General features: G+C 59.4%; 2 protein-coding genes across 2 annotated transcripts in view; both read right to left on the bottom strand.

Annotated features, from left to right (window-relative positions):
* Window positions 1–1,836, bottom strand: part of POLD2 (DNA polymerase delta 2, accessory subunit) — a 60,437-nt gene extending 58,601 nt beyond the window's left edge. Inside the window, exon 1 of the mRNA XM_082072601.1 lies at window positions 1,833–1,836. The gene's annotated coding sequence lies outside the window, so the exon portion shown is untranslated. The remainder of the gene's footprint in view (window positions 1–1,832) is intronic.
* Window positions 1–12,923, bottom strand: part of NUDCD3 (NudC domain containing 3) — a 31,926-nt gene that overhangs the window by 4,028 nt on the left and 14,975 nt on the right. The window contains exons 3-4 of the mRNA XM_082072602.1: window positions 9,983–10,115; window positions 4,351–4,494 (exon numbers count right to left, since the gene is read on the bottom strand). Of these exons, the coding sequence (XP_081928728.1) occupies window positions 4,351–4,494; window positions 9,983–10,115 (277 nt within the window). The remainder of the gene's footprint in view (window positions 1–4,350; window positions 4,495–9,982; window positions 10,116–12,923) is intronic.

The following is a 12,923-nucleotide window of genomic DNA, read 5'->3' as shown; positions in this document are numbered from 1 at the left end:
TACCGCCTGGAGTTTGGGGTTTTGTGGTGCAGGAGCAGTCGCCACAAACGGGTCCGACCTCCGGGACGGGGAGCGTGGGCTCTGGTTGATCTCGGACACGTTTCCGCTGATGGTTTTTGTGGATTCAGCCCAGCGCTCGGCTGGGGATGTGGGCTATGGGAGCTGGGGGTGATGGAGAGACAGGCTGGAGCTTCCCCAAGCGCTTGGGTGCAAGAATCTCTGCTGGGGAGCGGCTGAGGGACCTGGGGGGTTCAGCTGGAGAACAGGAGCTGAGGGGAGACCTTCTGATCTCTGAACTGCCTGAAAGGAGCTTGGAGCCAGGGGGGTCGGGCTCTGCTCCCCAGGAACAAGCGCCAGGAGCAGAGGAAACGGCCTCAAGTTGCGCCAGGGGAGGCTGAGGTTGGATTTAGGAACAATTTCTTCCCCAAAGGGCTGTGGGGCATTGGAACAGGCTGCCCAGGGCAGTGCTGGAGTCACCATCCCTGGAGGGCTGGACAGACGGACATGAGGTTCTCAGGACATGGGGAAGTGCCGGGCGTGGGTTATGGGTGGATTCAATGAGGAAAACTCCGGTGTTTGACCACACGAGGCTGCTCCCCACTCAGGGAGCGATCCAGGAACCCCGAGTGGGAGCAGGGGTTATTTTTTCACAAGGACACATCTCGACCTGATTCCATTCAGACAAGACAAACGCTTCGCTGGGCTACAAGTTCCCCAGCTGACAGCTCAGCCCGACCCTCCGGGGTCGCAGAAATGCTGGTGGCTGTTTGCCGGCACAAGGATTGGGTCCCTGCGGCGTGTCCGGGCTCTCGGTCAAACTTCAGCTCCATTTCTAAGGCTGCAGGTTCCCCAAGGGCCTCCTGGGCTGTCGGGAGATCTTCAACCACCTCCAAATGGGTCACAGCCCAGCCGAGCGTTTTGGGGTGCGCAGGGAGGCAGGAACGGCGGCTGGGAAGGTCACAACCCTTAGCGGTTGGTTCTGGGCTTCTTCATCGCACAAGGTTTCTTCTCCGATCTGAAACGCCTCGTTCGAGTTGGGGAGATGCTGCTGAGGGATGTAAGTAGGTCTTGGAAAAACACACATCTCACCAGGTGCTTTTCTCCTGGAACAGCAACCGTCACCCCAAAAGTCAGGGGGATGTTTAGGGGGTACGGCGGAGGCAGCAAAGGGAGAGCATCACAGATTACGACAAACTTGGCCTCGTGGCTCACGAGATGACAAGCTGAAGCGTGTAATAGCTGTTAAAGACAGAACTCTGTGACAAAAGCCCAAGTGTGGATAACAAATGCTGGAGAAGAGGAGAAAAAAGACAGGGAATGGGGGGAAAAAAGTCCTCCGCAACAAAAATAATCCCAAAACGTGTTGTGCACAACACCCAGTGGAGATTTCTAAAAACAGCTCGTGCGGAGCTATTTTAATCTCGCTTTTGACAAGCAAGCGGGTGCGATGGAGAAGGGAGAGCGCAGGGATCGCACCCGGGCGCAAGGCTTTGGGACAGGGACTCCGTCCTGAGCGGGAGGAGCTGTGGACAGAGCTCCCGTGGTGTGGGATCCGCTTCCAAAACGCCACCCGCTGGGTTTCCGCGGCGGCCAGGCTGTCGTGCGAACGGTGAGGGTGCCAAGGACAAGATGGGAAAGGTGTTGGAAAGGCAGAGCGGTGTCGGAGGGCTGGGGAAGCCATAAGAGCAGCGAGGAGAGTGGAGAGATCCTGATGATGGATGTGTCCTGCAAGAGCGAACGGGACCCACCGGCCTCTCTGAGCTGATCTGGGACTGAGCAAACAGGAGAGATTCCACCTCCCCGGCTCGAGCTCTGCCCACAGGGATCGCCTCGGCGCGAGGAAACGGCCTCAAGTTGCGCCAGGGGAGGCTGAGGTTGGATGTGGGAACAATTTCTTCCCCAAAGGGCTGTGGGCATTGAACAGGCTGCCCAGGGCAGTGCTGGAGTCACCATCCCTGGAGGGCTGGACAGACGGACATGAGGTTCTCAGGACACAGGGCAGTGCTGGGGTGGGTTATGGGTGGATTCGGTGATCTCCAGGGGCTTTTCCACCCAAAATGATTCAGTGATTCTAACTCACAGACCATGACAAGAGCACACGCAGGGTTTTCTCCCCACAGAGCTGCCGAGGTGCCCCGAGCAGTGATCAAGGCACCAGGAGCTCCTCACCGACCCCCCACCGGCACTGGGTGCTTTAACCCCGCCTGGGGTCCCAGGTGGCAGGTGCCACCTTGCAGCACATCACAGGACACAGACAGCCCCGACCGCCACGCTCGGGGCTCACACGGAGCCGCACAACACGCGGATGCACAAACCAGGTGCAGAACGGGGCCATCTGCCCCATCCGCCCTCCAAGCCGACCCAACCGGCTCCCGGCCCCGCGCAGCCGCTTAACGAAGCGACTCATTAACTCATGTCTGGGTGTCGCCTGATGAATGAATCGGGAGGAGTCGCAAACCACTTTTGGCTACTCGGCGCACGGAAACCAGGAGATGCTCTTGGGCGAGAATTACTCACTCTGCTCCAGTTACCTTACAATTCTTCGGAGCGAAATCTCATCCCACCACCAATATGTTGGCAGCCAGCTGGAGATCCTCGGCACCTTGTGCTCGCGCTAATTCGAAGCGAGACCCAGCCCGAGGGTTGGAGGGAACAGGGTCGCTCCCTGTGGCCGCTCCAGAAGGCCCCGAGTCTCGCTCCGCCCGCGCCATTCCCGTCCTCCTCCGAAATTCCCTCCCTTGCCGCTCCCGGGACGTCCCCAGGGACTCCATCCACTCCTTGGGTCACCTCTGCACGGGTCTGTTCCTTCCCAGGATTGTTTCTCTTCTCAGGATTGTTCTTCTTCCCAGGATTGTTCCTCATCCTGGCTGAGCTAATTTTCCAGAAGCTTAAGAACACTTTAAAAACGCGGCTTAACGATGCCACCGCCTTTTTCGCATCGTTTTAACAGCCTAAAGTAGTCGGAGAAGCTTCTTCCGGGGTGCAAAACAGCTTTCATCGCTCCTGAAACTTCTGGGCAAGCCTCTGGGTGGAAAAGGAGAGGGCGAAGGTGGGCGGAGGGGGAACAACCCCACTCCCGGCACATTCCGGGTCCCAAAACTCACACCGGAGTTTGGCAACTGTTTGCCACTCAAGACGCAGGCGGACGGGGAGCAACGCGAACCCCCAGGACAGTTACAGCTGTGACACGGCCCCCGGGCAGCAGAACTGCCACCCGCAGCCTGAGCACCCCGGAAACACACTACGGGGTGGTAACAACCCCCAAACCACCTCGCCGGGGAAGATCTTGGGGTGCAGGCGCAGCACGAGCCACGGGGACTGATGGAGGCAAACGGAGACGAAGCCACAGCAACCGATTGCAAGAGGAGAAATAAACAACCTGAGGCAGGATGGAGAGGAACGGTGGGGATGGGCGTCTGCCGGGATGCTGGGGGCAGATGGGGACCAGACAAGGCAGGGGGCAAAGGACACGGTGCTGTGTCCCACCGATCAGGGGACGGCGACCATGTGCTGCCACCACCGCAGCTTGGGGACCCCTCTCGCCCAACCCCACGGATGTGCCGCTCTGCCAGAGCACACGGCGCACACACTGAGCTGGACGTCGGACGGGGAAAGCCAGACACGTCTAGATCACAGGATCACAGTATCACAGTATGTTTGGGATTGGAAGGGCCCTGGAAAGCTCATCCAGTGCAATCCCCCCATGGAGCAGGAACACCCAGATGAGGTTACACAGGAAGGTGTCCAGGCGGGTTGGAATGTCTGCACAGAAGGAGACTCCACAACCCCCTGGGCAGCCTGGGCCAGGCTCTGCCACCCTCACCGGGAAGAAGTTTCTTCTCAAATTTAAGTGGAACCTCTTGTGTTCCAATTTGGACCCATTACCCCTTGTCCTGTCACTGGTTGTCACCGCGAAGAGCCTGGCTCCATCCTCCTGACACTCCCCCTTTAGATATCTGGAAACATGAATGAGTCCCCCCTCAGTCTCCTCTTGTCCAGCTCCAGAGCCCCAGCTCCCTCAGCCTTTCCTCACCCGGGAGATGCTCCACTCCCTTCAGCATCTTTGTTGCCCTGCGCTGGACTCTCTGCAGCAGTTCCCTGTCCTGCTGGAACTGAGGGGCCACAACTGGACACAAGATTCCAGGTGTGGTCTCCCCAGGGCAGAGCAGAGGGGCAGGAGAACCTCTCTGACCTACTGACCACCCCCTTCTAACCCACCCCAGGTACCATTGGCTTCCTGGCCACAAGGACCCAGTGCTGGCTCTGGCCGTTTAAGGAGTTCATCCAGTTTTCCAGGCCAAGCCCAGCAAGGGAAGGCGAGGAGACGCGGCCGGCGCGGAGCAGCCTTACCAAAACGCACTTGCCGGGCTCCAGGCTCCAGAGGGAACTCTCCGTGTTGATCTTGTGGGTGAGTTTCCCTTCCATGAGGACGCGCTGGCTGCTCCCCTCCAGCACCGCCACGCGAATCGCGCCGCTGCTGATATCCACAGACACCTGGAAACGCAGAGAGAGAGAGAATAAGGCGGCAGGTTCCTGCGTGTCCTCGTGCTAAGCCGGGGCGTGGGGTCAAGTGCACTTGCTGGGGATGAGAGAGAGAGAAGAGCTTTAAGACCCACATGGAAATCCCGCTGTCGTGTCAGAGCAAACAGCAACAGCTCGGAAAAACGAAACCTCTCCGGGGATTGAAAGGCAGCGGGGCCTGGGAGCCCGAGCCCTGGAAGGATTTGGGGCAGCTGGTTCTGCCCTGTGCCTCAGTTTCCCCACTGAGAAAAGCAGCAAACCCACAGGGCTCCTCCACGGTTGGGCACCGAACTCTTGAGGAGCGCAGCGGGTCACCACAACAAGGTGTGTGTGTTCCTGGGTGGTGCGAGCTGGAAATGGGACCAACTCGGGGATTTCGACAGCGACACGGGCAGCGGCGGCTCGTCCCCCGTTCTGCCGCACGCACCAAAACCTCCCGAGCTCCGTCTCCCCGTCGGAAGCAGCGCGGGGCCCGGCGCAGGCCTCCCGAGGTGGGGACGCCGCGGCACGGCGCCCGCTCCGCCGCCGCGGGGCCGCGGGGCCGCGGCAGCTCCGTCCCCAGGAACGGGGCCAGGTCCCGCCTGCGGCTGCCATATGGGGAACCCTGCTCCAACCTGCCGCGGAGGTGACATGGCTGTCCCCTGGGGTGACGGAGGCCGGCTGCGACTCGGCTGTGCCGCACGCGGTACCCTCGCTCTCCGGAGAGACCATATGTTCTTTTATTCTCCCCGTCGGCGCCGAGCACGAGCCAGCCCGGGGAGTTACAGGGGGACCTGGCTGGGAAAGGAGCAGGTTTGTGGCCCCCGGTGCTGCCCCGAGAGGAGGAGACTGCGGTGAGATTTGCCTGCATTCTCTCCCAGAGTTCCCCCAGATCTTCCTCCCGCTCTGCAGATCTCATTTGAAATGTTATTACATTATCCATTACCTAGGAGATTTCCAGCGGCTCACTAGCTCCACGCAGGCAAGAGACGGGCAGAGCGGCTCCAGCGGGGAGGCACCACGGCTGCGCCTGATGTCACCCAGATAAAGTCCCCAAACCCACCACGGGTGACAAGGAGCAGAGGAGACCCAGCACACAGTGACACCGGGACCGAGCTGCGATGCGGGGAGCAGGGCTGTGGGCACAGGGGGTCAGAGAAGGGATGTTCCGGCTTTGTCAGACGGAAGAGGACAACAGAATGAGAGGAAACAGCCTCACGTTGCACCAGGGGAGGGTGAGGTTGGATGTGGGGAACAATTTCTTCCCCAAAGGGCTGGGGGTGATGGAGAGACAGGCTGGAGCTTCCCCAAGCGCTTGGGTGCAAGAATCTCTGCTGGGGAGCGGCTGAGGGACCTGGGGGTTCAGCTGGAGAACAGGAGCTGACGGGAGACCTTCTGATCTCTGAACTGCCTGAAAGGAGCTTGGAGCCAGGGGGGTCGGGCTCTGCTCCCCAGGAACAAGCGCCAGGAGCAGAGGAAACGGCCTCAAGTTGCGCCAGGGGAGGTTGAGGTTGGATTTAGGAACAATTTCTTCCCCAAAGGGCTGTGGGGCATTGGAACAGGCTGCCCAGGGCAGTGCTGGAGTCACCATCCCTGGAGGGCTGGACAGACGGACATGAGGTTCTCAGGACATGGGCCAGTGCCAGGGGTGTGTTATGGTTGCACTCAATGAGCTCGAGGGGCTTTTCCACCCCAAATTGTGATTCTATAAGAGGACACCCGGCTTTCACCTGGCGCCTGGCTGCAGATGGCCGCTGAGATTCCTCCTGGATGGGAAACATATCCGGAGAGGCTGCGGCACCGAGCAGCTTCCTCTGGCCATGTCTGAGGCTTCACCGCAGGGACAAAGTGTGTGGATCGCAGAATCACAGGATGGTTTGGGTTGAAGGGACCTCCCCAGCCCCCCCAGTGCCCCCCCTGCCATGAGCAGGGACATCTTCACCCGCTCAGGGTGCTCAGAGCCCCGTCCAGCCTGGCCTGGGATGTCTCCAGGGATGGTTCATCCACCACCTCTCTGGGAACCTGGGCCAGGCTCTCACCACCCTCAGCACAAACAATCTCTTGTATTTAACCTAAATCTCCCTCCTTCAGTTTAAAACCACCACCCCTTGTCCTATCGCAACAGGCCCTGCTGAAAAGTCTGTCCCCATCTTTCTTCTCGGCCCCTCTTAAGCATGGGAAGGATGAGGCTCTGCTCCCTGCCACCGACTGTCCTTGTCCCCGGCGCAAGGACGGGGCTGGTGACACCGGGCTCTCAGCACAGCACAGGGTCTGCCCGGAAAGGGTCAAGGGTAAAAAAACAGGATGACCCCCAAGTTTTTTGGGGTGTGGGGGCCAGGGATGCTGGAGATACAGATGGCATCTCAGCTGTGGGATCCACGGGGACAGGAACAATCAAATGGTAGAGGTGTTTCATTGCAAGGTGGCTGCAGGAGAGAGCTGGGGGGTGAGGGACGTCCCCGCGGTGGCTCTGGGACCAGCAGGACACGAGGAGAGGGAGCGGAGAAACCCAAACTGCAGAACCGATCCGAACCAGGCAGAGTTAACCCAGCCGCTTCGCAAAGCCATCACAACACCCGCATCTACCTGCAGCCAGCAAAAAGGCCACTCTTGACACACCGGAGGGGACAGGAGGTGACATGTCCATGAGGACTCACATGGTGCTGCCCAGACATCACAGGGTCTGGCACACGTGGCTCCTTCTCGGGTGCCTCAGTGGCAAAACCACTTCTGTTCGGTGTCCCTGCTCTGGTGGGGAGGGTGACCAGGCTCCGCGAGGGGCTGCCCGTCCTCCCTCCGTCCCCTGCGCCCCAAGTTGTCCCACCACCCTGCGCTCACAGCCGGCACAACCGGGGTTTGCCAGAACCGGGCAAAAAGCGCGATCCTGTGGGAAACGCCGTCCCGGCAACGCAGCCACAACCCTGGGTGCTCCCGGGCTGCTTGTCCCCCACCCTGCGCTCCCCACAAACCTCTCTGCACCCCCAAAAACCACCCGGTTCTCCCAGCACTCGCGAGGAACCCCAGCGCTCGCTCGCTGCTGCCGAGCCTTTCCACCACAGTAATTTCTGTGCACACTAAAACGCCCACGCCCGCCCACGCAAATCAAACAAGCAAAACACAAACCTACGAAGGAATCGAGCTCATCTCCTCCGAGCCAGGCAAAAAAAAAGAGGCTCGTTGTCATTATCTCTATTTAAGTGCTTGGGAAGCGCTCGAATCCACGGGCCCCTGTTGCGCCTCTAAGTAGATCAGAGAGGTGGAGACCGCAGAGGAAGATGCTCCCACCTTCCCCATCGCCCATTCCTGCTCCGCGGCCACTTTTTTGGAGCTCCATACAAGGCAACTTGAAGCTCACCCGAGCGAAAATGTGCCATAGCAACAGCCTGAATCCAAAAAAGTGTCATAAGGAAGATTTTGAGCAGCATTAGAGCTGGGCACGCTCTGAGCCCGGGGACCAAACGGGGGAGATTTTTAATCTCGCCTTGGCAGGCAGGAGCCAAAAAGCTGCTAATTTTTTACAAAGATGAAGCTGTGTGGTGAATGGAGGGGAATGCACGACCCAGCAACAGCGTGTCCAAACTCCACGGAGCTTTAAAAGGGCTCTGAACCTTCCTGCTTTGGTCTGGGACCCAGCCTATCTGCTTCCAGTCCCCCGAGGCTGGAAGAGGTGGAAATAAGCACTTTAAAATGAAAAGTCAGCCGCCAAGAGGGGTGGATGAAGCCAAGACCGGGAGACTCCTCACAAAGGAGAAGGAAAGTCCAATGTCTGAACAATCAATTGCCCCGAGAGCGAGGATAGCAGGACCAGAGCTGCATGGGAAGGAGCTGCCCTGATCATCATCCCCATCCACAGCCCAGGGCGGGCAAAGCCAAGATGCTCTTGTTTTTTTGGCAAGGACACAAGTCCCCTGGCACAAAGGGCACTTCCCTGGGCAGGGAGAGGCATCGTGATCACAGAGGGATGGAACATCCGTCTGGATGCCCCCAAATCCTTCCAAGAAACTGCCTGGGTTTGTTTCAGAGAGACGCAGCTCCTGGTCCCCTGCCGTCCCCGCGCAGCCGCTCGCTCCCTCGCCGCTCCGGTCCGGGCTGCTGCTGCCAACGATGCTCTTTTGGCACAACCGGGAGCTGTGGGGGCTGCAGGCGGTGGACAAACCCAAGTGGGATCATTGCAGCCACCCTGGAAGCGGGAGAACGGGGGGTGGGGGAGTGCGGAGATCCCAAATGGAAAAATACTGGCTGAGCCGTGGGGAGGGCAGCACTCCGGAAAGAGCGATGGGGAAGAGCGGCTGGAAAGCTGCCCGGCGGAAAACAACCTGGGGGTGTTGGTGACGGCGCCTGAACACCAGCCAGCCCAGGTGGCCAAAAAGGCCAATGGCATCCTGGCTGGTCCCAGCACTGTGTGGCCAGCAGGCCCAGGGCAGCGACCGGCCCTGTGCTGGGACCTGGGGAGGAAAAACCTCGAATCCTGGGGGCAGTTCTGGGCCCCTCAGCTCAGGGCTCAAAATGGCGGCACCAAAATCACCTCAGGGCTCAAAATGGCGGCACCAAAATCACCTCAGGGCTCAAAATGGCAGCACCAAAATCACCTCAGGGCTCAAAATGGCGGCACCAAAATCACCTCAGCACACAAAATGGCGGCACCAAAATCACCTCGGGGCTCAAAATGGCGGCACCAAAATCACCTCAGCACACAAAATGGCGGCCCCAGGTGTGGCGGGATCACCTCATGAAAGCCCTTGAGGTGCTGGAGCGAGTTGAGAGAAGGGAACGGAGCTGGGGAAGGGGTTGAAGAAGGAGGAGAAGGTTGAGGTTGGATGTGGGAACAATTTCTTCCCCAAAGGGCTGTGGGCATTGGAACAGGCTGCCCAGGGCAGTGCTGGAGTCACCATCCCTGGAGGGCTGGACAGACGGACACGAGGTTCTCAGGACATGGGGCAGTGCCGGGGGTGGACTCGATGATTTTAAAAGTCTTTTCCAACCAAAATGATTCTGTGATTCTAAAGACAGGAGAGTTCAAACTTCTGGGTCGCACTAACCCCAGGTGTGGGGCCGCCCCTCTCCAGGTGAGACCCCCCTGCCCACGCAGGCAGCGGGAGGGTCCCCAGGTCCCTTCCACCCACGCGGGCTGTGCAGAGGAGCCGTTCCAGCAGCTCCCACTGGCAAACGAAAGGCTCCAAGTCAGCGGGAGCAAGCGGGAAAGGAGTATCCTCCATCCCCAGCCAGGCTTGGAAACCCACAGGGGAGTTTGCAGTCAGTGTAAGCTGAGAGAAAAGCACAGAAAGCGCCAGGAAACCGCGCTGGGGCCAGAGAAACGGGACGCACAGTCATAAAGGGGACACGGCCACCATCAGTCCCCACCAGCGCCGGAGAAAAGGGCACAACCGCATCCTGCTCCTTGAGAAGGAAGGACAAGGAGCCTTCCCGTTCCAAACACAGCTTCCCGGGACACCCCAAAGACACGGCGTTAAGGCTGCCTTACCTGTTTGCCTTTAAGGATGTGCTTGGGCACGGGCACTTTAATCTCCAGGTCGCTGTAGTCTTGGGACCAGGCGTAATTCTCTCGCACGGCTCCGTTGTAGCTGTCAGGGTCTGTCTGGAACTGCTCTTGTCTCCTGAGGAGGAAAAAAGGGGTGACATGCCAGATATTGGACAGATTAGAGACTGGAGAGAGCAGGAAAGCTGAAAGCGGGGTATGAGAAGCAGAAGGGAGGGCAGAGCCATCCTGCGAGATCCCCAGCACTTCAGGCTGCTGCTCAGTCCCTCCCATGCTGTTGGGCCTGCCTAGGAAGGGAAAAGGTTCATAGAATCATTTTTATCAGCTTATGGAGTCCAACCATAACCCACCCTGGCACGAGGGACCCACAACTGACCCCAGGATTTGAGGTTTGGCCTCCCCAGCGCCCAGGACACCGCGACCTGGTGCACCAGGAGAAAACAGAGCTGCTTTATCCTCTTAATTCTATCACCACCCGCCGTTGCAGGTGACACAGGTGACAGAGCTGTGGAGCAGGACGCCTCAAGAGCCAGCCTGACGTGGCACTGGGACAAGTGGGTCACAAGTGACACTTGGAGCCAAAACTGGTCACTTCCAGCTGCGAAATCTCAGGAGAAGGATGAGGAGGCGGCCGTGAGGGCGGGATTGATCGGATCGATACGCGATAATCAAGACAGCACTTCCAGCCAACACGGAGATCTGTGTCACCCCACGTCCCTTTAGCCTGCTGGGGATCTTCTCCATCGCACCCTCCCGGGGGGGCTTTCCAATAAAATCAAGCCCTGCCTAAAGATAGATGCGGTGCTAACCAAAGGCAGAGATGTTTCAAATGTTTCGACATGCACCTGGTCATCAATCCGGAGCTGGATAAACACGGGGCCGCAGTAACTTATATAGGGGGGGGCTGGTGACGAGTGGCCCCAGGGGGTGGCAGCTGGTGGCCCTGGGGAGCCCCCTGCGCCCCGTTGCTCGCCGACACCCCCACAGTGCGCGGCCGTCGGCAGCAGCGGGCGGGGGTGGCTGCCAGCAGCGCGGCGCCCTGACGATTATGTAAGATCCATCAATTTTAATTAAATTAGGCTCTAAGACGATCGCAGGGTGTTGTCGAAGGGGTTGTGTGTACACACCCCCCCGCCCCGTTTATTTTTTCTTGGTGTTTTTACCCGCCTTGTTACAACCACCCGCACGCCGGGGCGGTTTTGATGCGGTTCCGTGTACCAGGGTCCAGCAGTGGCCGCGGGCTCCCGGCCTCGGGCCAGTGATTTTTCGGGGCAACGGCATCACTATTTTTTTTTGGGGCATTTTGGCCTCTCCTGGCGGTCGCCCATTGGGTGCCCATCGCCATGGCAACGGGGTTGGCATGGCAGCGCCGAACCGCCGGCGCGGGTTGGTTCCAGCTGTCGGTTTTCCCAACCGCCCCCAGATTGTGGGAGTCGAGCAGGCTGGAGGGCGACGGGGGAACGGAGCGGGGACCGGGGGCTGCGGGTCACTGTGGGGTCCCGCTCGCACCCTGCGCAACCAAAGGGGTTCAAACGAGGGAGGCTGCGTCCCCGAGCATCGTCTGGTGGCACCCAGTGATGCTCTGGGGACACGAGCCTCGCTGGGATCACCCTGTATGAGGCACAGGCAGGAAAAAGGGACGTTTCAAGCCTGGTTTCATCCCCCTGTGCCCTCACAGGACGTGTCCCGGTGTGGGGGACTCTGCTTGGGGCAGCGCAGGGACACGCTGCTCCTGCCGCGTGCCCTGAGCCCTCGGGCTGGAGCGAGGGTGTATGTGGCCGCACGGTGAAGCGGAGAACAAACCTGAGTGGGGTTTAAAACCTGCTGGGGTTTGGCCTCCTAAAAGAGGGAAAACTCTCCTTCTAATCAGCGAGGAGCTGGGCAGAGCTCCCCACGCTCCTCACCAGCCGGGGCCACGGGGACCGCAGCACGCTGGGAGCCACCAACCAAGTGTCGGCAGCTCCCGAAGAGCGAGGGAAGAATCAGACACGAAGCAGCAAATCATAGAATCACAGAATCATTTTGGTTGATAAAGGCCTTTCAGATCACCGAGTCCAAGCATAACCCACCCCCGGCACTGCCCCGTGTGCTGAGAACCTCATGTCCGTCTGTCCAGCCCTCCAGGGATGGTGACTCCAGCACTGCCCTGGGCAGCCTGTTCCAACGCCCACAGCCCTTTGGGGAAGAAATTGTTCCCCACATCCAACCTCAACCTCCCCTGGCGCAACTTGAGGCCGTTTCCTCTCATCCTAGAGAGCTCATGTCCCCCCCAGCCAAACCATCCCCATGCTCCACATGGAAAATGATGTGACTAAACCTCCCTCCAGCTGCCACTGCCCATCCTGGGGACATGGGGACTGTTACTTCTCTGCTTCTTCCCCTGAGACCCAGCCCAGACCCCTCCAGCACGTCACCTCCACCCATCCCTGCTCCAGCTCCACTCCCAACCTTCAAAATCCTCAGATGTGAAACTCATGAGGTGACTTTGTTCCCCAAAACCGGATCACAAGGGGTTGGGAAACTCCTCTGCAAGTTCAACCACCCGCTCTTGCGCAAAACGAGGGTGACAAACTCAAGCCTCAGCCTCGTTAAGCGCCTCTGACAAACGGCTCCACCATCTCCTGGAGCAGCTCTTCCTTTCCCGGAGGTTTTCCAGCCTGGTCCAACTGTGCTTTGCACACCCCGCTTCACGCCAGCGGCACTCAAGAAATTAGGCCCAGCTCCCCGGCCGGGGGCGGCTGCCGTCCTCGTCCACAGGAGACGGCCCCACTCATGGAGAACTCGGCCAAATCCGCCCCTCGTGTCGCTTCGACAGCTCCACCACGCCGCAGCAAGAGAACTTCCCGCAACACCGTCGCCACGAGAAATCCCCGGCCCCGGAGCCACCTGAAGACAGAGGCGGCATCCAGCGTGAAGGGCGGTTGGA

This window comes from Streptopelia decaocto, assembly GCF_964273445.1.
Source record: "Streptopelia decaocto genome assembly, chromosome: 25".
Taxonomy (NCBI): domain Eukaryota; kingdom Metazoa; phylum Chordata; class Aves; order Columbiformes; family Columbidae; genus Streptopelia; species Streptopelia decaocto.
The sequence above is the reverse complement of the archived record's forward strand: the minus strand, read 5'-3'. Positions and strand labels throughout refer to the sequence as shown.